This window comes from Myiozetetes cayanensis, unplaced genomic scaffold, assembly GCF_022539395.1.
Source record: "Myiozetetes cayanensis isolate MyiCay16 unplaced genomic scaffold, myiCay2020 scf4, whole genome shotgun sequence".
NCBI lineage: Eukaryota > Metazoa > Chordata > Aves > Passeriformes > Tyrannidae > Myiozetetes > Myiozetetes cayanensis.
In genome coordinates, this window is record NW_026087631.1 from 7,891,250 (window position 1) to 7,914,207 (window position 22,958).

The window sequence follows — 22,958 nt, forward strand, 5'->3', positions numbered from 1 at the left end:
TCATCTTTCCTCCATCAGAGTGGGCTCTACCAGGATGTTAATACATGTTTTTGAGTGGTATTGATTGAAATTGCTTTGCCTATCATTTAAATATATGAGAAGAATTAGTTACTTACCTTGAATACTGTTGAAGGATATGTACAATATCTTTATTCTTATTCTACAGAATAGAGGCTAGTGCAAGTTAGAGTGTCTTGATGTTGGAAGAGGAGAGTTTGATACACTGGCTACAGGGCCTGGGCAGTAAGCATTTGTGAAGAGGAGAAGTGCACAGAGATGACAGAAGTCCCAGGATGAAAATTATTATTGCGACATCACTCAGTGCAAAGGAGAAAGGCGAGATGTTGGTCAGAGAAAAGGTAGTTATGATGTGGGATGTTAAAAATGTGGATGAGAGTATTAGCTCTGTGGGTGTATATGAGGGGTTGTATCATAAGAAACTTGTACAGAAAGAAGTTACAGGATTTAGGCTTAGGCTGGATATACAGACCTAATGAACAGGCTGAACTGGAAATAAATTGTGGACTTCTGGCATGCTTGATGGGTGGGAAAAGATGTGCATAGTGATCAAGGAACGAGGTGGGGTGGGAGAAAGGTCTTGAAAGGTAGGCTTAAAGCTCTGTTTCAGTGATACCTAGCTGACAGAGAAATCCTGGAGTCTCAGGAGAAATGTTAGCAAAATAGCCCCTTCTTTATTTTGGACAGGGAGACAATTTTAGAGTGATGAGGTGAATCAGTGATCTGTCTACACAGAGAGACAATGTTTGTACAAGCTGTTGTTATACAGAGGATGAGGTGTGTCAACAAATCTTAAGTATCGAATGACACAAGGCTCTGGAGAGCGAAAGATATGATTTAGGATGACCTTGAGTGAAGGGTTGAAATGAAACAAATATAAACTTGATATTAAATGCTATGTGTCTAAACTCCACTTACAGTTTTGGCATGATCTAAGGAAATTAATCTAGATTGTATTGGGTCATTCAAGATCGGATTCAGTATAGCTATTCTGAATCAGTTTAGGGAATAGTATTTTCTGAAGTTCTACTGCTGTGCTTTTATCTCTGTGTGTTTTCTGCCCTCCTGTTTGTTGCCAAGAAGTGGGGGAAGGTTTCAGACAACTATGTTTATTAAAATCTTCACCTTGAGACTAACCATTAAAAATGAGGGGGGAAATAGAGTACGTTCTAAAAAGCAAGCATTTTTATCAATACCTTGAATCTGTTTGAAGTGAAACCCACTATTTATTAAATTCGTTATTAAGGTCTGTGCTCCAAAAAATGGGAACTCGTCAGCACTTCCATTTTAAGTTTTAATATAAGTGGTGATTTATCTATGTGTGTCCGTAGAAAATGTGACAATTTACTGTTATATCACAGGAGGTGGAGAAAAAGCTCGTAAGCTTCACACATCAAGAGGAAAGCTGTTACCCAGAGAGAGAATTGACAAGCTTATTGATCCTGGGTGGGTACTTTGTCTTTTTCTTAAACTCTTCAGGTTCTCTTTTGCAGGTAAATACTGCAACAAACTTCCTTACTCTTTAGTTTCCATAAGCACTGGCAAACAACACTGTTTTAACAAAGAGGTGTTCTTTGACATACTCATCTCTTTTTTAAAAGAAAACCCACAAACATAATTTTAAAAGTTTAACCCTTTAAGTGAGATCCAATGGCAAATACAGCCAATTAGTTTTTAAAATTTTGTTTTATTTGTCATTATTCAGCTCTCCATTCTTGGAGTTTTCCCAGTTTGCTGGTTACCAGTTGTACGGAAATGAGGAGGTACCTGCAGGAGGCATTATCACAGGCATTGGACGAGTATCTGGGTGAGAACTTCCAGTCATCTACATTACTGATGATCTGAAAATCTTTCATTACTGAAAGAGAAAAAGGTGTAATTTTACTCAGTTTCCAATATTAATCTGTTAGCATTTTTAGCGTTTCGTTTCTGATACCCAAAAAATCAACAAAGTTGGTATCTCAGTATAGTCTTGGCTAAAAGAAAGTGAGTTTATTTTTGTTAGGGTTTTTTTTTTCTGTGTTGTTTTGGGGTTTATTTATTTGTGGTTCTGTTTTATTTGTGTTTAGTGTATCCCATATTAAAACATATAGAGTTTCTGGTATGCAATGAAGGAAAGAGATTAGTGCATTTGTAAAGAATTTTTGAAAAACAGGGGGTTATTTTAGTCTAAAAAGTAGTTTTGCTTACTCAAAGCACCTCCAAGACTATTCTTGAAATTAATTATGGTACTATACAGCATAATGGAACAGGGCATCTTAGTTCTGAGGCTGTTGTTACAGAGTGCAGTTGATAGAATACAGGTGAGAAGAGCTCTCTTAGAGCATCAGGGCTTCAAGAGTCCTTGGCATGTTGGAGTTCTTAAACAACATACATACCTACTCATTAGAAATATTTTACTCTCTCATAAACTTGTTTTATTTTTAGAGTGGAATGCTTGATTGTTGCTAATGATGCAACTGTCAAAGGTGGCACCTATTACCCCATCACTGTTAAGAAACATTTACGTGCTCAAGAAATTGCAATGCAAAATCATCTCCCTTGCCTTTATTTGGGTAAGTCCTGTTGCAGAAATAGCAAATGTCCTGTGTTAAGGGCAGCTCATTTTTCCTCAGATTTGACTAACCAAGAATGTATTTTAGACACACATATTCAAATCTGCTTTCATTAGTGCTCTGTTACCTCTACAGATCGGTGGCACATCTTAACTGTTTATAGGTTCTCAGCACTATCTTCTGCACTGCTGTAGGGTTGAGTTCATAAGATAACAGATGTAACTGTTAACACTGTATAACTTCTTTCTTAGTTCTTTTCCTTCTGTAGTGAAGGAACAATCTTTCCTGTAGTCTCATCCAGTTAATTTAAATTCCAGTTAAAAAGTACATTTTGGTGGAGCATGTAGCTGTATGAGAGAACATGCCGAACAAATAAAAATAGCCTCAATAACAGTTTAGATCAACAGGTCTTTAGAATTTGGGATTAATTTTACCAAAGTAGAAATTTAATTGTATATTATTTTTCGGTTTGAGTTTAGGCTATTACATCAATATTTAACCAGACCTTCCTGTAAGTGTTATGTATGTATACTTTTATTAAAGATTAAGATCAGAGTACCAAATATCTTTAGTATATTACCAGCTGTATTTTCTTAGCCTGTTTTTGTACAAATCCAAGAGGTTTCAGCCTCAATTCCCAATCTAATAACTTTTGAACTTATTAGCCAATTTCATTCAAATTTGACAGACAGTGGTAAGAGAGTGTGTATTCCTGTGGATTTTATGTACGTCAGCATCAGAGGAGAAAGACCCCTCTACTGTCTCCATTAATAAAAGTAGGGTGGGTTATTCCTTGTCTATTTGGCTTAGCCTAGCAGCTGACAAAGCAGCAGAGGGGCAGTAATCAGTTTTCCAGTCTGGATGCTTGTACTGGTTAAAAAGTCAAAATAAATGTAGGTCCTGTACAGTGTTCGAGTTTGTAGTGTCTTGGCCTGCTGGCAGGCCAGGCATGCAAATAATACCAAGAGAAGGATTAGGAGAAGTGCAAACTTGAAACTATTCGTGAGGTGGATACAGGGACATGGGGTGTAGATTTTGTGGCATTGCCACAGAAGGAGTCTTGAAGGAAAGGGGAGGGTTAAATTTTATCTTGGCTGTTAAAAAACATGAAGAAACTTTGCTTGTATCCTTCTCTGGATACATCTCATGACAGGAGGTATTTTCAGTAATTGGGAGTAGAGAGGTAGCTGCTGTTGGAAACCTGTGAGCTGAAGGGCACATCATAAGGCAGGGACATATAATAAATGAATCTTCCTAAAGATAGTTTAAGGTCTTCGGTATGAAGTGTAATCAAGGTATGAAAGTACATACGCTGCACCTTTTGAACTCACTAGTGGTTAGTCTTGCTTTTTTTCTGGAACTTGTGACAGAATTGCAATAGAATAATTGAGTTACAATTGTACATTGAAAGTGTTCTTAGTTTAAAAGTTTTACACTAAGATGAGTTTAAAAGTTTGTATAGGGAGGCACAACTGCATCTTTAAGCACATCTCAGTTTATTTTCCATGAAAATGATTGTGATGGATGTGATTTTGGAAGGGAGTGTTTGCTATTTTTCTTCTCCCCTCCCTTTCCTCCCCCAAAGAATGTCCTAACATACCTAGATTCATGGAAATATGTGTAGTGTTAGTAATTGCTGTATTTTTTAAATAACTTTACCAACAACTTAAGTATATAACACTGTTCAAAGACATGTTAATATGGAGCCCCTGGCGGTCTAGTGGTAAGGGTGCGGCGCTATCGCCGCCGAGACCCGGGTTCGATTCCCGGTCAGGGCCACTCCCGGGCAGGTGGGGCTCGTTAGCCCTTAAAGGCAACCCACCTACGTCCTAAGGACCTCGCTGCCACCGTCCAAGCTCGCTTGGCCCCGGCAGATGAACCTTAGGATTAAAGGGTGGGCTCAGTTCCGCGCACACTGTGTCTCACCTAAAAAATCCAATGCGCAGGCTGGAAGGTGGAAAGACCTTCCCCGGATCTTCGCTCGTGAAGACTGGCCATTATTATTTATTATATTATAATATATTTTTGTTCACTCTAGTTGATTCAGGAGGAGCAAATTTACCTCGTCAAGCAGAAGTATTTCCAGATCGAGATCACTTTGGCCGTATTTTCTATAATCAAGCAGTCATGTCCTCTCAAGGAATTCCACAGGTAATTTGCTTTTACCTAAGAATTACATATACTAATTTTCATGCTTGTTACCATTATCTGTTTTCAAGGCTTGTACCAGTGCTTTATTTTTGGCAGCACTGTGTTGTGCTAACCTGGGCATTGGAAGTGCTGTAACTGTCCACAAGAAGTCATTATAATTTTGGAGAAACTGTCTTCTTTCTTAGTGTTAATGACCTGACTTACCTGCTCCTGTGTTGGAGTAGGAGAGAAATGGACTTGACAGCATGGTATGTAGGGCCATTTGAGGAAGCACTAGGAAAGCTCTTGGAAGAGTTGATTATCCTGCATCAGTGTTGTAAAGGTGAGGACCCCTTTGATGATGGCTGGTAAATGAGACATACTTTCAACTAATAGGGGTATGGATATATTTATGTATTTTTTTTGTACACTGATACGCTTTATGATAAAACTACCCTAACAGTGAGGTTAGTTTTCTGATGCATAGAATGACTGTAAGTCACAGTTCTGGATTTAGAAGCAATTTTATGTCATGGTTCTTTCAGGAATACGTAGGGATTAATTGTTTGATGTAGGGGGTGTGCTAGGGGAAGTGCACTTCTGGATCTGTTACTCATGAAGAGTGTAAAGTGTTTGAGGATGTGACAGCTGATGGGCAGCCATGACTGTGGTGAAAGTAGAGGGCAGAGTGTGAGGTCCCAATGGAGCTGAGGAGGGCAGGTAGCAGGATAAAGACTGTAAGGGAATTGTCAGCCAGGACCTGTGAGAAGCTGCCAGGGAGGAATCCGTGGTCTTTGGAGATAACCTCACCCAAATAAAGGAACACTGCAGAAAAACAAACAACCAGGTAGTTCCTACAGAATTGCTGTCTAATCAGTCAACTCCTGGCCTCTTCATATGGTTCTGTAGACCCCTCCGATGCCTGTCTCATACTCCTTTCTGCAGACCAAAAAAATTCAAGCTTACTTAGCTGTTCTTCCTGCAGAAAGTGTTCCTTACCTTTGGTGATCCTAGTTTGTCATCTTTTTGAGATCTCGTTGTATTTTTTTTGACATGAAGGAGACAGACTGCAGCAGCAGTCCTTAATACAAGTCAGAAAAGGGAAATTGTGATGGACTTGTCAGAACTTCCAGTTCTGAACGCCAGTTCTCAGAACTAGTGTTCTTTGATCCCGAGGGAGAGCAGACAGCTTCCCACTTGCAGCACTGACTCACAGCAAAGTTCATTTCATCCTGCAGAACTCTTTCTGTTTACCAGGGAAAAGTACAAAAAACTTTCCAATGGCAACAATAAAAAAAAAGGTATTGTTTGAAGCTTGCATTCTTTATGGACATCTACAAGTGCTCAGAGCAAAAAGAAGTTATGATCATAAATCCAGGTTCCCTTTTGGGGTTGACAGTGACATATACAATCCTTACAGATTAACCTATGGCTAATTACAATGAGCTGAGGAATGAAGAACATTAAAAAATTTTTCAACTTCTGTTCCCTATACAATAAAAACAGCAAAATCTATTCTGAGTGAGAATTAGGTCACACATACTGTGGAACTCGAGATGGCAATATTTATTTTCAAGAAAAAGAAATTCTCAACCATATTTTGAAAGCCTGGAAAAGCCAGTTATTGTCCTTCCAAAGGGCTGAGTTACAGTTTAATTTCTGGGTGCCTGCAATCTGCTTTGAGGTTCTCCTAAATTATGGGTCATAGCAGTTACTTCACCTCACGTTGTCTGAGGATGGGCTGTCACACACCCAGTACCCCTGGCAGTGCTATGACACAAAACCCACCATAACCCCACTATCTAGTGTTCTTTTCCACCTGCCCTGGGGACCTGGGGTGATGCAATTCCAGTCACTTGCACAACTGACTCCACTGGGGCATTAGACAGGAGCTTCTCCATGTGGGAAGGAGGTAGTTGAAGCCAGTACTTCCTATCAGAGTGAAGCATAAGCACCAGTCAAGGATACGTGTGTTTCATCTGACTATGTACATTGGCTTTGCAGGATTTTTAAGGAAAAATGCTTAAAAATTCCTTTTTTTTTTTTTTTTTGTTACCTTGAAACCTTTTTGGCACATTTTGGAAGCAAGTCAGACTTCACATCTTCAACCATCTTTTCCTCTGCCAAAGAATCCTGAAATCCATTGCTTTCAGAGAAATCCAAGGCTGAAGATTCTAACAACACACTAAATCTGTTTTAGGAGGTGTGACATACATTCTGCAGTTTTTTCCAATAATAGCAGTAGAGAAATTGTAGTGATTAGGTAAGTCTCGAGAGAAGAGCAGTGTTTAGTTAGAGCAAAAATATTTAGGAAAAAAGACACTTTATAAGCTGGTCATCCTGCAGAGTTCCTGCTTAATCTAGGTAGTCCTGTGCATTTATACGTGGCATTAAAATTGTTCCTAGTGTTTTTGTAGAACAGCAAGTATCAAAAGAGATCGTCACAAAGTGATAAGGAGGAGGTGATGGAGAAGTTTTTTAGGAGAAGTTTTGAAAACCTTATTTTTGCTAGAGAGTTCATTTATGATCTTAAGAGTAATGATTTTTAGATGTTATGTCAAAGATGAATATGTATACCCAATTTGCAAGGCTGAAATTACTGATGTTTGTGAGGCAGGACCTTTCTAGAAATGCCTGGCCCTAAAGTCATACTGGTGTTTTCTGGAATATCTTGAAACATATTTAATGTATGTGTAAAGTTCCATAAAAAGTTGAATTTGCTTTTCTTTCAGTTACCATATAGTGTTGTATTAGTAGTAATTATTCTCCTATACAATAAAACCTAAATGTAAGAAAGATTTGCCTTTTAATAAAACACATTTCTCTTTGTTACAACACTGATGAAAGTTAAATTTTCTAGGCATGACTCTCTATGATGAGAGTTTATCTTTCTCTAAATATTTATTGAAGAGTGGGAAACATGTTTTACTGAAATACTTCCTTTATTTAAAGGATATAATAAGGGTGCATTTTGTTTGGGAGATGGATCTATCCTTTGTTTCATTCCAAAAAGGCACTATTAACATTTGTAAATTTATTATTGATCCTGTGGTAACTGACTGTGGTAGCTAGACCCATCTTACCTGTCTGAGAGAATATTTCATTAGAAAATAGGAGTTGGGAAGTTATGCTCTCTCTTAATTTCCACTCTGGTTAATTCTTCTGATATGAGAGTCTGGATGTTGTTTGTTTTCTACCTGCTGTTCTGTGTTGTGACCTGCCTGAAGGTCTGTTTTATCAGTTCATTAGCTCTTCTCAATTTTGCCCTTTAAAGTGCTTGCTTTTTTTGTTTTTTTATTTTCCAGTTGCCGATGGTACTTTTAATTTCCCTCTCCACTTTTACTTGTGACTAATTTGTTATACACCTAATACAGTTTAAATTGTGTTGTTTTCTGTATGGCTGTGAATCAGAAAGCTGTGATTAGCTTCTCATTTGCTGCTTCCTGAGTTCTCTCACACTCATATGCTGCATGGATAAAATGGGAACCTGATCAGTGGATATGAAATACTGGATGAGCAGTTAGGACTCTTGGTTTTTATTGCACCTGCCAATAATTTCCTATGCCATAATTCAGAGAATGAAGTTGAGAAGTAAGACATTATTTGAGAATTTGGAGTTGTGCTATTTAACGGGTAGGTTTTATTTTTTCCAGTATATACATATTCCATTTTTTATGGTGGAAAAAAATAACACCCGAGTTAAAGTTTAAATGCAGGCACATTTTTCAAAATAAGCACGGCAAAATTAAGAGTAGGAAAAAAACACAAATCCTGGGGAAAAATATCAAACTAACCTTTGTCGCCCAAGTTTCTCCCATTTCTAGAGACTTAGGTTATTTTTGTATTCACCAGGAGTTATTTATTGAATGCACAACAGAAATACTGCAGATTAATCATGTGACTGAATATAGTTAAAGATACTGTTTGAGAAACTGTTTGCTGAAAAAGCTGTTTGCTTTGATGATAGCAGGTCAACATAGCTCGTTTACTCCTGCTTTAGATTTGGATAATGTGATTTGGAAGTGTCATTTTTCTGTGTACAGTTTTCTTTTAAGGGCAAACATTAAATTATTGTTTAACACAGAACACTACTTGATGTCATCTTAGAAATATCTTGAAACAACATAAAATAACAGTATTTACTGGAGGTTTTTTAGATTTTTTTTTTGCATGTATGTGTGTGATTGTGAAAAAAAGTGTTTCTTATTGTCTACCTTTTCAATGAGTATTCCTTTTCTTCCACTCTACAAGTGGTTTGGAAGGGTCTTTGGAGCTGTTCTCCTGAAGGAGAAATTAAGTGAGAAACTTCACTTTCGTGACCGTGTGATGTTATAGTATTCATCACATCTGGGGTCAAGTCAGTTTTGTTACAGTATCACAAAGATATTACTGGTAGAAGATGTCCATTAGGGAGATGCTCGTGTCAAAATTAGGCAAATGGATGAAGCAGAGATTTTTCTTGTTGAAACCTGTAACAAAATACTCCTGCCTTGAAGAGGCAGAGTTAATTAGTAGATCCATTGAGGAACTAAAGTTATAAACTAGTAGATGTGAGGAGTTTCCTTCAAAGAGTATTAACATTGGTGAAACTATGCCAGTAAGCAGCAACTGAAGCTCTGGCTTAAGCGTAAATACCAAGAACAGCCTCTGGGTTTCAACCTTTTACCATTCATCAGTAAAAACAAATTTCATGGTAGAATATGTGTCTCTTCAAACATATCATGTACGTACCTTGTGGTACATCATGTATCAATTTTCCAGCAGGGTGGCCTGAAGATCAGAGCTTGAAAGACTGCTAGACACTAGAGACATTCCCTATTTTTTAAAGAAAATCTAGAACATAAAATAACTTGCTCTATCAGGCAAAAATAATCCCGCAGAGAAAAATTTGTACAAAACATTTGCTGGTTTTAAGGGTTGAACAATTCATTAACTTGTGGGGTTTTTTTTCCTTTGTAGATAGCAGTAGTCATGGGATCCTGTACTGCAGGAGGAGCATACGTACCTGCAATGGCTGATGAAAGTATTATTGTTGGCAAACAGGGAACAATATTCCTGGGAGGGCCACCACTGGTAAGAACACATAAGTTTCTAGTGACATAGCCCTCCTCCCCCCACTCCACCCAAAATTGTGCTGTGATAATTGTAGAGCTTAAACAACTGTCACATTTCTTGGTGAGATATTTCCAGATATTCTGTAGATTAGTTTGCAAAGTATATCTGAGTGTTTATATCCTAAAATAAATTTCTTCTGTCTGTTAGATGTATATATGTAAGTCGGACTGTGTTAAGGTGTTTTTTAGTGCTTTTAGATCGCTATGCATGTTTTAAATGATAAAAGTGGTTTCTGTATTTAATTTTGTAGTCTCTAGGTATGACGTGAGATTAAAAAAAAATACAGCCATCAAGATCAGAGAACTTCAGAAGCATAACTGATCAGCTATATTTTATGTTGTTTTCCAGACAAAGGAGATGCACTTATGATGGAGTTTGTCATAGTTTTCTTACTTTCTTAGTAAGGAAATTGTTTCTAAGGAAACTGACCTGAAGAACTTTTGTGAATTAAAACTTGCTTTATTGTGGAACTTGGAGTGGAATTTGTGACTGCAAAATACTGCAGTATAAGAGAGCTTTAAAATTACAGTAGCTTGGTTCCAAAAGAAAGGAGTGCTTGAAGGGATTTTATTATTTCAGAAACAGCTATATGTTCAAGTGTAGGCTCAGTTTTATACTGGTACAAGTAATAATCTTTGCTGACAGAGATTATTTAACACAAGCTTCATGAGAAGAAATGAATTTACAGTAATAAACGTTAGTGCTAGAACTACCAACTAGAGCATGACCCACCACAACTGTTCCAGTCTCAATGAATCATGACTGGAAAAAGTTGCTTTTTTGGAATAGTCAGGTATTTGTCCTGTTGTATAAACTGTTCTGAGGCAGCACGATGGCTCTGTTTTGGTTACAAGACTTTATGTGACAGAGCCAAGTGCAAATCAAGTGTCTCTCCAGAGTCCTTCCAACTTGAGCAGGCCTAAATGGAGAAATCACTTGGTAACAGCATTGTTAATGAAGATACTGCTGCCTGCACTGATTCCTGTGGGGAGGTGAAATCTGTTGGAATTCACTTCCTTCACCACTTAAGATGCTGGGAAAATACAGCATGTCCCTTTAAACTATGGGAGGACAATCACTGACAGATTTATTTGTTGACCAGTTCCTAAGGTGTGATTGTGTTCATTTCATTGAAAGCATGAAAAACTTACCCTGTAATGTCATTTAGTGTTTATTTGTATAGCATTGCTCCCATTTCCACAGCACATTTTTACATTCCATTCTTTTCCTTTACTTCAGAGTGAATTTTTTTCCCCACTGTGTCATCTTGATGATAAAAGTGGATTTGGCATTTCGTACCTTTTTTTTCTTCTCCCTTCCAACGTTCAGTGTATAGATGGCTTTTAAATTCTTGTGAAGTTAAAAGAAAAACCTAAAAGTCTTACCATAACTGCAGAGATTCTTCCCTGTGGCTGGGAAATGTGATTTACTGTTCCAGAATGTCTTAAATAAATTCAGAATGTAACTGGCATATGGAAAACAGGGACATGGGAAACACACCTTTAATTACAAGGATACTTTGTTGTCTACCCTGATAAAACAAAGCACTTAGTTTGAAGTAATTTATTGTTTCAGCAGAGGCTTTCTAAGTTGACAAGAAGAAAAAAGTAGTCAGCAAAAGCAGACGAAGTGATTAATAGCAATTATGTAATATAATGCTAATTCATTTACAGCTCATTAGAACTTTAGCTGTTGGAATTCCTTTGGCAGTAATGGTTTCAAATGTTTTATGTCGGTTTCTGTTCCTTTTTATCTTGTATTAGTCTTTTTCAGCTTGTTGTTTGTATAAAGACAAATCCTCCTGAAAATTAAGTAATTTTTTATAAATTTATCGCTTTAGGTATTTGGAGTTTCTTGGTGAAAAGTGGTATAAACATGAATGAAGATATTAGCTGAGAATAGTATAGGCTGACTGAGTAACACTGTGTGATTCATATATCTTTTTATTGAGATAAGAAAATTAGTGTGATGAAAGAAAGGAACTTTTTACAGCAGACTGTTAATAGCTTGGTTATTGTGTTAAGAATAATTACCGTGTTGCAGGAGCACCTGAGCTGTCTAAGTACTGACCTTTTCTAGGTTCAGGGTAGCTCATCAGCTTAAAGCCAGTGGTATCTAAAGGGCCAGCACTGCCTCTGGGGCTTGCTCAGGTACAGAGTAATTTGTTGCAGAAGCCCAGCTAAGAAATCTAAAGAACCCGAGAAAGGACAGCTCTTCTGCTGTGGCATGTCCATTGGCAAGACTGCTGGGGACTACACTCCTGCTTGGAGCTGTGTTAGAGCTGGAAATGTTCTTCAGATCCTGGGAGACCCAGTGCATGCACGAAATAATGTGTCCTGGAGAACTTACTCAGAGCCAGTTTCTTTCGAGCTCCAGCGTTATGCAGGTTCATGAGACAGCTAATATCCGTACTACCCAGGAAGCTGTCCTGGTTGGCAATCATTTAACTTCACAAGGAAATTTAGGTCATACATGTGTATTACTGAGATGTAGCACATGAGACTTTTGCCAGTATAGGCAGCTGAGTGACCTGAGTGAGCTGAGTGACCTCCAAGGGAAGACTTGGCTAGGCAAGTCAGTGACTGCAAGGGTGTCATGAAGTTAGACATGTCGAAAACTTTTCACCATTTTCAGAGGAACACTTCACAACTGCCCTCCAATTTAATTTGTTCCTTAGCAACCTGCAGATGTAATGATCCTTATCTTCGTGCGTATAGATCAAACTTTAATATCACTACCTGTCAGCTTTTCTGTTTTGTAGAGCTTTTCATATTCTCCCTGAAAATATTTTACTTGCCTTTTCTAAGCATCAAAATTACTTCAGACTCCCACAGAAACTGCCGTTCCACGCTGTAGCAGATATTGTAGCCATTACTGTGTGAGCTCTGTTCCCCAAAATGTCTTTCCTCCATAAAAAAAATTGGATGAGTTTTATCACTTGCCTGCGTAAAACAGAACATTCTAAGGAAGTGAAAGAAAATCCCTGATGTTAGTTGTAGTTAGTCTTGAGATGTGTATGATAACAAAACATGAATTGCAGGTACAATTAGTCCACCATCTAAAATGGAAGTTTGCTTGCTCTTCTTTTTAGCAGGGTAGGTAATGACTCCGTAAACAGATAGAACTTGAAGAGGAGAAGTGTCACAATAGTAGTAATATTTAGGGCTGTTCTTCTGCACTTCCCCAGGCTGAAGGTATCTATATCCTCATCTTTGGCAGTATAGCTTGGTAGCTCAGGCTTCGTCATCTCTTTCCAGAAACTTCCGATTCTTCCTTCCCAAGGGAAAATTTGCTACTTTCTGTGCTCAGAGGTGAAGAAAAGTCTGGTAAAAAAACTTATTTGACAAATAAGTTTGTGAAATTCATGTGTATTTATGTACTAGAGACTTTTCTACATGTCAGCCTCATCTCTTGTGGGAAATGCACATTATATCTGAAATTTGTGTTCATTACTCCTGATAATTTCTAACTGAAATACCTTGAACAGGATTTCTTTGAAAATACCCACTTGCCAAGGCTCTTACTTGCAGTCTGTTAGAATTTAATAAACTTTAAGACAACTTCAACCATTCACTTTAAATAACTTTAATCATTACTTAAACTACAGTTTGTAGAATGCTCTGTTGCACTGCTGAACCTGGGAAGGTGTTGGAGCAAATAATCCTTCCCATCTACTCAGCCCTCCTGAGATGCATTTGGACTGCTAGCTCCAGCTCTGGGCTCTCCAGACCAAGAAAGACATGGACATGCTTCAGTGAGTTAGTGAGGGTCCATGAAGATCATGAAGGGACTGGAACATCTCTAAAATGAGGAAAGTCTGAGAGAGCTGGAACTTTTCAGCCTGGTCAAAAGATATCTCAGAGTGAATCTAGCCATGTGTACGAATACCTTGCAGTGAGAAGTTAAGATAATAGAACCAAACTTCTCACTGATACCCAGTGATAGATCAAGGCTACAGGGCACAGACTGAAATATAGGAAATTCTGTTTAGTTGTAGTAAAACACCTTTTTGTTGCAAGGGTGGTCGTGCCAAACCAAGTTGTCCAGAGAGGTTGTGGAGTCTCTGACCTTGAGACACTCAAAATTTGTGGTCATAACATGGTCATCAGCAACCTTCTTTGATTGACCCTGCTTTGAGCAGGGAAGGTAATTTGACAGTCTCTCAGCGTGTCTGACAGAGTCCACAGCTCCAGTTCTGTGATTTGAAGAAGGAATACTTCACCTCTGTGGAAAAGAGGAAAAAATATTTTTGTGAAATGTATTAAAATTAGTCTCTGGATTTCTGTGCTGAAAGAAATCAGTGCTGTATTCATATTTGTGCCAAGTTCTAGAGTAGTTAACATGTTGTAACCGTTTGCATAACGAGAGATGTATGTAATTATTTCATGGAATCATAGAATAAAATCATATAATCAAATCATAGAATCACTTATGTTAGAATACACCCTAAAGATCATTGAGTCTGCCCTTAATCTGACACTGTCAAGTCCACCACTAAACCATGTCCCTGAAGCACCACACCTGTATGCATTTAAATACCTCCAGGGATGACAGCTTAACCAATTCTCTGGGCAGCCTGCCCCAATGCTGCATAGTCCTTTCAGTGAAGAAATCTTCCCAATTTCTCTTTAAAGTATGTTCTTCTGTTCCTTGTTTAATGAAGACATAAGTTAATTATGTCTCTGACATAAATTTTCCATTAATTAGTATCAAAATGCCACACCTTCATATTGCATGGGTAATTCAAATTTCAAAGCAAAAATTCTACTGCTGAAGAGATATAGATATCTATATATAATTCTGTAAACCTGACAGTTTGGAAGTGTGTGTGTGTGAGAATATATATTTACTTATTTATGTATCTGTATATGTATATATTTACATGTTTAGTGTGCATCATTTTTAGACATGAAACTTGAAAACTGAAGTCTGTTTTGGAAGGGGTGATAGTCTTACCTTTCCTTGTCTCGTGCTCTTCCTCTGTACTGTCCATGTGTGATGAATAATGGTTTCACCAGCTTCCAAGGAATCCTTTTCAAAGCAGTTACTGTAGAGCTGAAATGCATCAGGAAGTCTTTTGGTTTTTTTTTTTAACTGTGCAGTAAATGATATTGCTTTGTTTTAGGAGATATTCACTCTTGAATTACCCTTTCAGGTCTAAGATTTCACAGATCTAGGATTTAGACTGTAATTCCAGGTACTTTTATGGAGACATCATACTTGATCTGAACAGTTATATGCCACTGATATGCTCTTTTAAAGAAAATTATTGTTACTAAATGTGTGTTTACTGGAAGGTTAAGAAAATAAAAACTGCTAGTGGTTGTTCTGTGGTTAATATTTAAGTAAGTTAAAATTCACAGAAGAGTTTGTGTAAAGAAAGCAAAAGTGAAGAATGCTAAGTTTCAACTGAGGTATTGTTTGTTTGAAACAGTGCAGAAAAATACATTTGAATTTTCTTGTTAAGAAAATTTTTGTGAAAATGCATGTTTATGAATCTAAAGGATGCATAGGTGTATTCACACTAATAGTGGACACAGCAGTAAATCAGTACTAAGTAACTGTCCATCCAAACACCATGTTAATGCTAAAATAAGGATACAAAGTCAAAGAAAGTAAGTAATTTTGGCAAGATTCTGTGTTGTCCCATTTTGAATGCTCTGTGGGAGATTACCTGGGCAAATGCTGTTAATAAAGAAGCATTTTGCAAAGGTCTCTTTTATCACTGTAACTAAGCCAATGTAAATATTAATGCAAGACAGGTGTCTACTCTGAAGCTCATTTTCCTTTTCTTGCGGTAGGTTAAAGCAGCAACAGGTGAAGAGGTATCAGCAGAGGATCTTGGAGGGGCAGATCTTCACTGCAGGTTTAAAGAAATATTTTCTCAGTAATTTCTTCCATATTTGAGACGTCAGCTTTTTTTTTTTTTTAAGATCTTTTTTAACTGCATTTAGATTTTGAAAATTAAGATTTTTGGTGTGCGTATGTGGTGCAGACAGATCATTTTACTGTTAGACTAGCATAGTTACCTTGTTATTCTCTAGTTACTAAAGATGCTGTTTCCTTAGTTTACTATTTTAAAATACATGTATAGTATACTGCAGCATCATGCATAATATGGAGGACTTTACTGTTTAATGCTAGTTGTTAATAGAGTAATAGATATTGAGATTGATAATACATATTGCATATCATATCTTACTGTCAGAACTTACTACAAGCAAGATCAGAATAGCTTGTGTTTTTTATAAGAGAATGCTTGTCAGCAAAACAGAACATTTCACACACTTTGAAGTTCTAAAATTAATAGTAGACCAAATTAGATATTATTGCACAGTAACTTAGGTACTGTTGTACAATAACTGCTTATTTTTTATTTCCGTTTACTGAAGTGAATAAAGAATTCTTTTGAAAGGCAATTCAGGCCGTTTTTGTGAACATGTTTTTCTTTGTAATTTCAAATGAATTTTTATTTTATTTGAACAATGCTTATAATAATTTATATTGTCATTTAGGTGTTTTACTTCCCGGAGTTGCTATTTTATGTCATGTCTGATAACTTGAATGTACTATTTCAAAGAAAAGGTCGAGCTTGGGTTTTATTTTTAAAGTGATTTCGTAACAAAGCACAGAGAGCTGTATGGTAGCATCTATGTTTTAAACTTAAAAATAAATTTTTAAAGGTTTTGGATGTTTTAAAACTTCAAGTTCTCATTGGCGGATTTGTGGTTTCTTCCTAAGTATTCATATTGCTGTTGTTATTTCCATACAGAAAATCTGGTGTAACAGATCATTATGCTTTGGATGACAATCATGCACTTCATCTAGCTAGGAAAGTTGTAAGAAGTTTGAATCTCCAGAAGAAAATAGACGTAAGTGTATAGAATCTGAAAACACTGCACTGTTGAAATTAGTTACACTTTTCTTAGCCTGATTTATATAACACATTTTTTGTCTATGACTTCAGGCATTTTGAAAATGAAAGTTGCACTTCTTTTCCTTAAAGATTTCTCTACTGTGTCAGTTCTGCAGTTGCATTCCAATTGATATTCCAATCCAGTTGCATTCCAAGATTGATAACATTCTGAAAAACCTGACAGAAATAGTAACTTTGCATTGGCAGAGGTGTATTATTCCCAATAAAATCACTGGTCTTAAATGGAAGAGTGAAGCAACTAGAAGAGTGCTTCAGAGTCACAGAATTGCACTTTTAAGTTAATCTGGTTTTGCAAGATGCTCAATTGAACTTTAAACCCACATGATCATTTCCATGGACTTAAAATTAGATACCTACTAAAGCATCTTTTTGAACAGACATTTTCTGTCCTTATTAATGAGCATTTCCAAAACTGAGGGGACAGATGTAAATCGTGTCATTCTGTGGTATTGGTTTAGAAATTTGTTGTAGAAAACGGGATGGGTAGCATATGGTGGGGAATGACCCTGTTTTATTTTAGTGGAGATGTGAGAGGGTGAATAGACAGCTGAAGGAAGGCAAGATGTTTTATTCAGTTGTGTGACAAAAGTCTTCATCAGTTTTTCAGAATAATTCCTGCGTTATGGGACACAGGGGAAAGTAAGAAAATGGGAGCACATGCTTAATATTTTTATAACATGGAAGAAACAGAATACATGTGAAGGTAAATGCAGGAGTAGAAAAAGGGTAACAGTAAGTGAGAATGATGTTATCAGCCTTCAGTTTAAGAAATCTGATCTTTATGCAAAATGAGGACAAGCCAATATAGTCATTTGGATGTGGTTGATGAAGTCTGTGCTCAAAGAAATTGGCAAATTAATTGTTGTTTGAACTTCAAAGTCATAATGTGGACTGACAGTTCCTTTTTTGTGTACATTGTTTTATTAAATCACTGTAGGTGACTATAGAACCATCAGAAGAGCCTTTATTTCCAGCCGATGAAATATATGGAATAGTTGGCGACCAGCTAAAAAGGAATTTTGATGTCAAAGAGGTATGAGTATTAATGCAAGATCCCCATGCCTATACATGAATGCACCCAGTTTTCTTTCAAGAAATCACTCTTTATATCATCATAGTTGATAACATCTGATTTGGGTGCTTATTTTTTTATAATTTTGTCTACCAAATCCATTGCAATGGCAATGACCTGTTGAAAATATAATACTTTTTGGCTTTACTTTTAAGAAGGATGTTTGATTGATAACATTCTGAAAAAGCTGACAAAAATAATAACTTTACATTGGCAGAGCATTCAGTAGGCTTGCTGAGTGATATAATGGCTTTCTTTTTCTGTTAATCCTGTGAAAGATCAAATATTTAAAGACTTACGGAGTAAAAGCACACCAGAGAGTTCTCCCAGCCATGTATGGAGTATCTGGTACTCTACTGCAGTTCTAGTGTCCTTATCTACCTTGGTACCTTCATCTGAGCCCACATCCTATCTCATATTTTGTTCAGATCCCATATTTTTCACTACCAGACAAGTATGTGTTTTATCAAGAGTCTTTAATACATACCTGTCTTAAAATGTTTAAATTACTAGGGCATGTTTATGCTTTGCATTAAGGGAAAAAGAGATGAACACTTGTATTGAGCCTCACATTACACTCTGAAAAGTATTGGAATAATTTGGACTTGTGTTTTTTTAAAGTTGAAATAAGTGTCTTCTGGCAAATATCTTGCTAGCAGTGGATCTGTATTTATAAAAAATGCCCCCTTTGCATTTCAGAGAAACCTCAGCTCAGATCTTCATTATTTTTGTATGTCACAAATTCAAGCAAAGCTAAAAATAATTGTATCTCTAAGAAAGTGACTCGTGTCTTTATATGTTTTTTTCTTTATAAATGAGAGTCTGTTGATCAATGTCTAATATAACTAGAGGTATCAGTTTTTCTTTGAAATTCCACTAATCAGGAAAACTTTGTTCCTTTATAATTTAACTATTTGATTAGGATATTCTTAATCTTGAAATCCCATTTTTACAAACATATAGATAAATCACACTTAAAAAAGTAAATGGGCATTGCCTGCCATCCAGACTGTTCATATGGTGGGTTGCTTAATGTTCTAAAAATTGAAAGGTTGTCTTTTAAATTATATGTTCTTCTTTCTAAACAAATTAAAATCTATGAAGGATTAGGAATTTAACTTAATTTTTCTGTTTTTTCTTAAGGTCATTGCTAGAATTGTAGATGGAAGTAGATTTGATGAATTCAAAGCCTTGTATGGGGATACGTTAATAACAGGTATTTAGAAATATATTATAATTGTGCTGTAAATGTTCCCACTGGTTTTATGGTTAGATTCACTCTGTTTGGCTCACCCATCAATATTTTTAATGATGTTTGTCTTCAGAAAAATAGCAGTTTCTGTTACCAGGAGAAAGTGTTGCCTTTATATGCAATGGGAAAAAATGTATATGTATATATATGTGGAAATTTACAAATTAATCTTTCTGCTTTAGGATTTGCAAGAATTTTTGGTTATCCAGTTGGAATTATTGGAAACAATGGAGTTCTTTTCTCAGAGTCAGCAAAAAAGGTAAACAGATAACTTCTTTGCCGTTGAGAAACAAAACTTCTGGTGGACAACTTGCTCTTGAAATTAAAAACTTTTTTAAATAATAAAAGCGATCTGGCTCCACATTTTTCATGTAAATGTGAAACAGGTTCAAAAGCTATAAACACAATTGACCATATTTTAGAAACAATGTTCTGTAGATCTCTCTGATGTGAAGAAATGAGGTCAATAGAAGAACAGCATTTGAATTTGTGTGAATACAGCACAATTGAAATAGTATCCTGCAACTTACAGGTTTTACAGGACAAGTCCATGCTGATTGCATCAAATGCCCTATTGGTATTCCTAAACTCTGAACTGTATAGTACTGCTTTAGATAATGTAATTGTTTTCCTAATTATTGGAAAATTTCAAACCCGGATTCTAGTACTCAGTTCATTGGTTTACCAGAGCGTTAATTTTTGTGCTTTGCTACGGGCTTAGAATAATGAGTGAAAACCTGTGCTGTCTCAAAAAATCTGTCTCAAAATACCTGTCTTGTGAATGAAAGGACATCTCTGAAGGGTTATTGTGATAGTATTACAGTTAACAGTCCTTTACAGATTGTTGGGGGATTGGTGATGCTGGAGGGTATCTGGATATGGCAGAGTGTTTACTCACCTTGGTCCGTGTTGTTTGCTTTAGTTCTTTATTTTTTCAAGTAACAACTGTCAGTTGAATTTTTTTAATTGTAGATATATATGGTAGTTTTATTCTAGCAGGCTTCTCAAACTAGGGGTGAGGAATCATTATTGAGAATCTATAGAAAAAAGGAAGGATTGATGAGAGATGTCGAGAAAGGAAGTAATTTTACTTGATTTATTGCTGTAATAAAATAATACATGAAATTGAGTTTCATGTACTAAAAGAATACTTTCAACTTGGAGAGCAGTAAATTACATTGTTTTCACCTAACATTTGTTTTAACACAGTTATTTCCAAGTAGAAAATAACTCTTGCAGTATTTCTAATATTTCCATTATTTTTCTAAATAATTTAATGCTACAACCTTTTTTCCTATCAATACAAAAAAACATAAGGAATCTTTGTCTGCTGACTTTTGCTGGCATGTCAGTACTGTAAAAGGAGATGGACAGGTTTCAGTTGTTTCAATTCTAGAGAAACCTTTGTCCATGATGTTGCTTCTATGAGTATCATAATCTCACAATATTCCTTTTTTTTCTTTTGCATTTTTGTAAATCAGCTCTTTCACACTTTTCCCGTGGTCATCACTATGCACTTCATGTTGTTCTCTGAAAAAGCAAGCTAAAGGTTATACTTTATTATTTTTCTCTCTTTTTTTCTTTTTGTAACTCTTGCTGGATTCATATACTGAAGAGATTAGGTGTTTTTTCAGTTGCTCTGCTACATAATCTTTTTTGCTTGGTTTTGTTTACCAGCAGTGTATAAATAACCTGAGGAACTTTATTGATTTAGATTATTTCTAGTTGAAACAGGGGCTTGGAATCTAATATTTGTAACTTTGCTAGGAAATTGGTCTTTTCCTAGAAAATGGGGAGAGAGGGAATCTACCCTCAGGAAAAGGAGTGAATGTTACAGCAATTGGCAGAACAAAGAGCAAATAACGCTTGTGGGCCTTTTGCAGTTTCAGAGAATACTTCTATTTTATGCAGAAAATGGGGAGATATTTTTTTCTGACTGACTGTCGTAATTTCTATGACACACAACTCCTACAGAAGTCTTACAAAACTCGATGTCAGGCGCCACTCTGTTTAGCTGTCTGTACATACTGATTGAGTCAAAGCAGTTTAGTTTTTCAGTATCAGTAGTAATGCTTTTTAAGGATATTGTTTCTGCTTTGCCCATGAACTCACACATCTTTGGAGTTTTTTTACTTCTGCTAGAGAGAATGCATGTTTTGCATTTGCCTTTGGATGAAGGAGAAGTAGCATAAACTTCATGACACTCATGGATTTCAGTGGGAGGATTTATCACAGACTTCAGAGTGCTGGTAGTGGTGGCTTCAGTTGTCCAAATTTTAGTGGCTTACTCCTTTTTTTTTTTATATTTTCCTCTCCACAGGGTACACATTTTATCCAGCTGTGTTGCCAGAGAAATATTCCCATTGTGTTTTTGCAGAATATTACAGGTGAGTAAGATCATTATTTTGATGTTTCACTAACTTGTAGGCTTTGCCATTAACTCTCGGGGCTATGTTTTAGAAAGCCTCCTGTGTGGTTTGTAGTACCTACATCTCCAGCCTGTTTGGAAATCAGGCTGTCAGCAGCTGGTGAAGGCCTTGTTTTACAGTTTGCTCTTGAGGTTCTTCTGCCTGTGCTATGGAGCACAAAGTATGACATGTACCACAGTGTAGTAATACAAAGCTGGTAAGCCTTTTCTTCATGTTGTAATTCCTTAGGTTTCATGGTTGGTAAAGAATATGAGTCTGGAGGGATAGCAAAAGATGGTGCCAAGATGGTAACTGCTGTTGCTTGTGCCAACGTCCCTAAAATAACCGTGATTATCGGTGGTTCTTATGGAGCTGGAAACTATGGGATGTGTGGAAGGGCATATAGGTAAGTTTTGCTTCACATTATGACAGCAGATAGGAGTAAGTTAAGAGAGCATAACCTGGAAGTACCATTCTGAAAAACTCTCTAAATTCTTGCAGAGGTTGTGCTATTTGGAAAACAGCAGTTCTCAGTGAATATGTTCACAAGTAAATAACAACCTGATAAACTTGTAGAGATTCATAGGCTCATGATTCACCTTGAATTAGGTGACAGAAGAGACCTTCTAACATGTGAATGTGTTGATGTCCTTTTCTCCCATTTCAGTTACTGGAGGAAAAATTATACAGTCCTAAGCAATCACTGGGCAGTAGACGCTGGTCCATTATTCTGAATTCATAGGAGGAATACCAGCTTGTGCAAAAAATCCGTTATCCTTATCGCTTTCTGTGTGTAAAGTTTCAGAATCCCTAGAGATTTTTTTCTTTTGACCCTTTGGACATGACTCACGTAGTTTTCTAATTTCAGTTTTCAAGGTTCCTGATATTAACGAAGTTGTTTGGAATGTTTAAGAGAAAAATTCCTGGGGGTTGGGGAGGTGAGCTGAAGAGACTAAAGAAAGAGAAATAAATTATTAAGGTGCTTGAATACAGGAAATGAACAGAATTTTTGCATTTTCAAAGATAATGCTGAAAACATTGAAGTATGTTAATGCGCATGTTTAAAAAAACGATGTATTGTAATACTGTCATGCATGAAAATGAATTCTTAGCTAAGTGAGAATTAGTTCTTTACTAGAAAGTGAGGCGATGTCTTACCTTAATGTTTAATCTGTATTTTTTTTCAGTCCAAGATTTCTATATATGTGGCCAAATGCTCGCATATCGGTGATGGGAGGGGAACAGGCTGCAACTGTTCTGGCTACAATAGCTAAGGACCAAAAAGCAAGGGAGGGAAAACAGGTACATCTTCCTTTTTCCATTTCCAGTAAAGACATTGTGGCTTACTCTTTCACTAGAGTTGCTAACTTTGCGAGCTAGGAAAGGGTGTTAGAGGGTGAGACACCAATGAACTACCGTTCTCCCAATGCCACCTAGTGCATTGACAAACGTGAAGCTTTTATGAAGCGTT

General features: G+C 36.6%; 1 protein-coding gene across 3 annotated transcripts in view; it reads left to right on the plus strand.

Annotated features, from left to right (window-relative positions):
• MCCC2 (methylcrotonyl-CoA carboxylase subunit 2) overlaps positions 1 to 22,958 on the plus strand; it is a 37,625-nt gene that overhangs the window by 6,240 nt on the left and 8,427 nt on the right. For all 3 annotated transcript variants that reach the window (XM_050329140.1, XM_050329139.1, XM_050329141.1), the window contains exons 3-15: positions 1,380 to 1,464; positions 1,724 to 1,825; positions 2,446 to 2,573; positions 4,612 to 4,724; positions 9,663 to 9,776; positions 15,620 to 15,684; positions 16,591 to 16,690; positions 17,693 to 17,788; positions 18,971 to 19,043; positions 19,262 to 19,338; positions 21,400 to 21,466; positions 21,737 to 21,893; positions 22,675 to 22,789. In XM_050329140.1, coding sequence (XP_050185097.1) covers positions 1,380 to 1,464; positions 1,724 to 1,825; positions 2,446 to 2,573; positions 4,612 to 4,724; positions 9,663 to 9,776; positions 15,620 to 15,684; positions 16,591 to 16,690; positions 17,693 to 17,788; positions 18,971 to 19,043; positions 19,262 to 19,338; positions 21,400 to 21,466; positions 21,737 to 21,893; positions 22,675 to 22,789 — 1,292 coding nt within the window. The remainder of the gene's footprint in view (positions 1 to 1,379; positions 1,465 to 1,723; positions 1,826 to 2,445; positions 2,574 to 4,611; positions 4,725 to 9,662; positions 9,777 to 15,619; positions 15,685 to 16,590; positions 16,691 to 17,692; positions 17,789 to 18,970; positions 19,044 to 19,261; positions 19,339 to 21,399; positions 21,467 to 21,736; positions 21,894 to 22,674; positions 22,790 to 22,958) is intronic.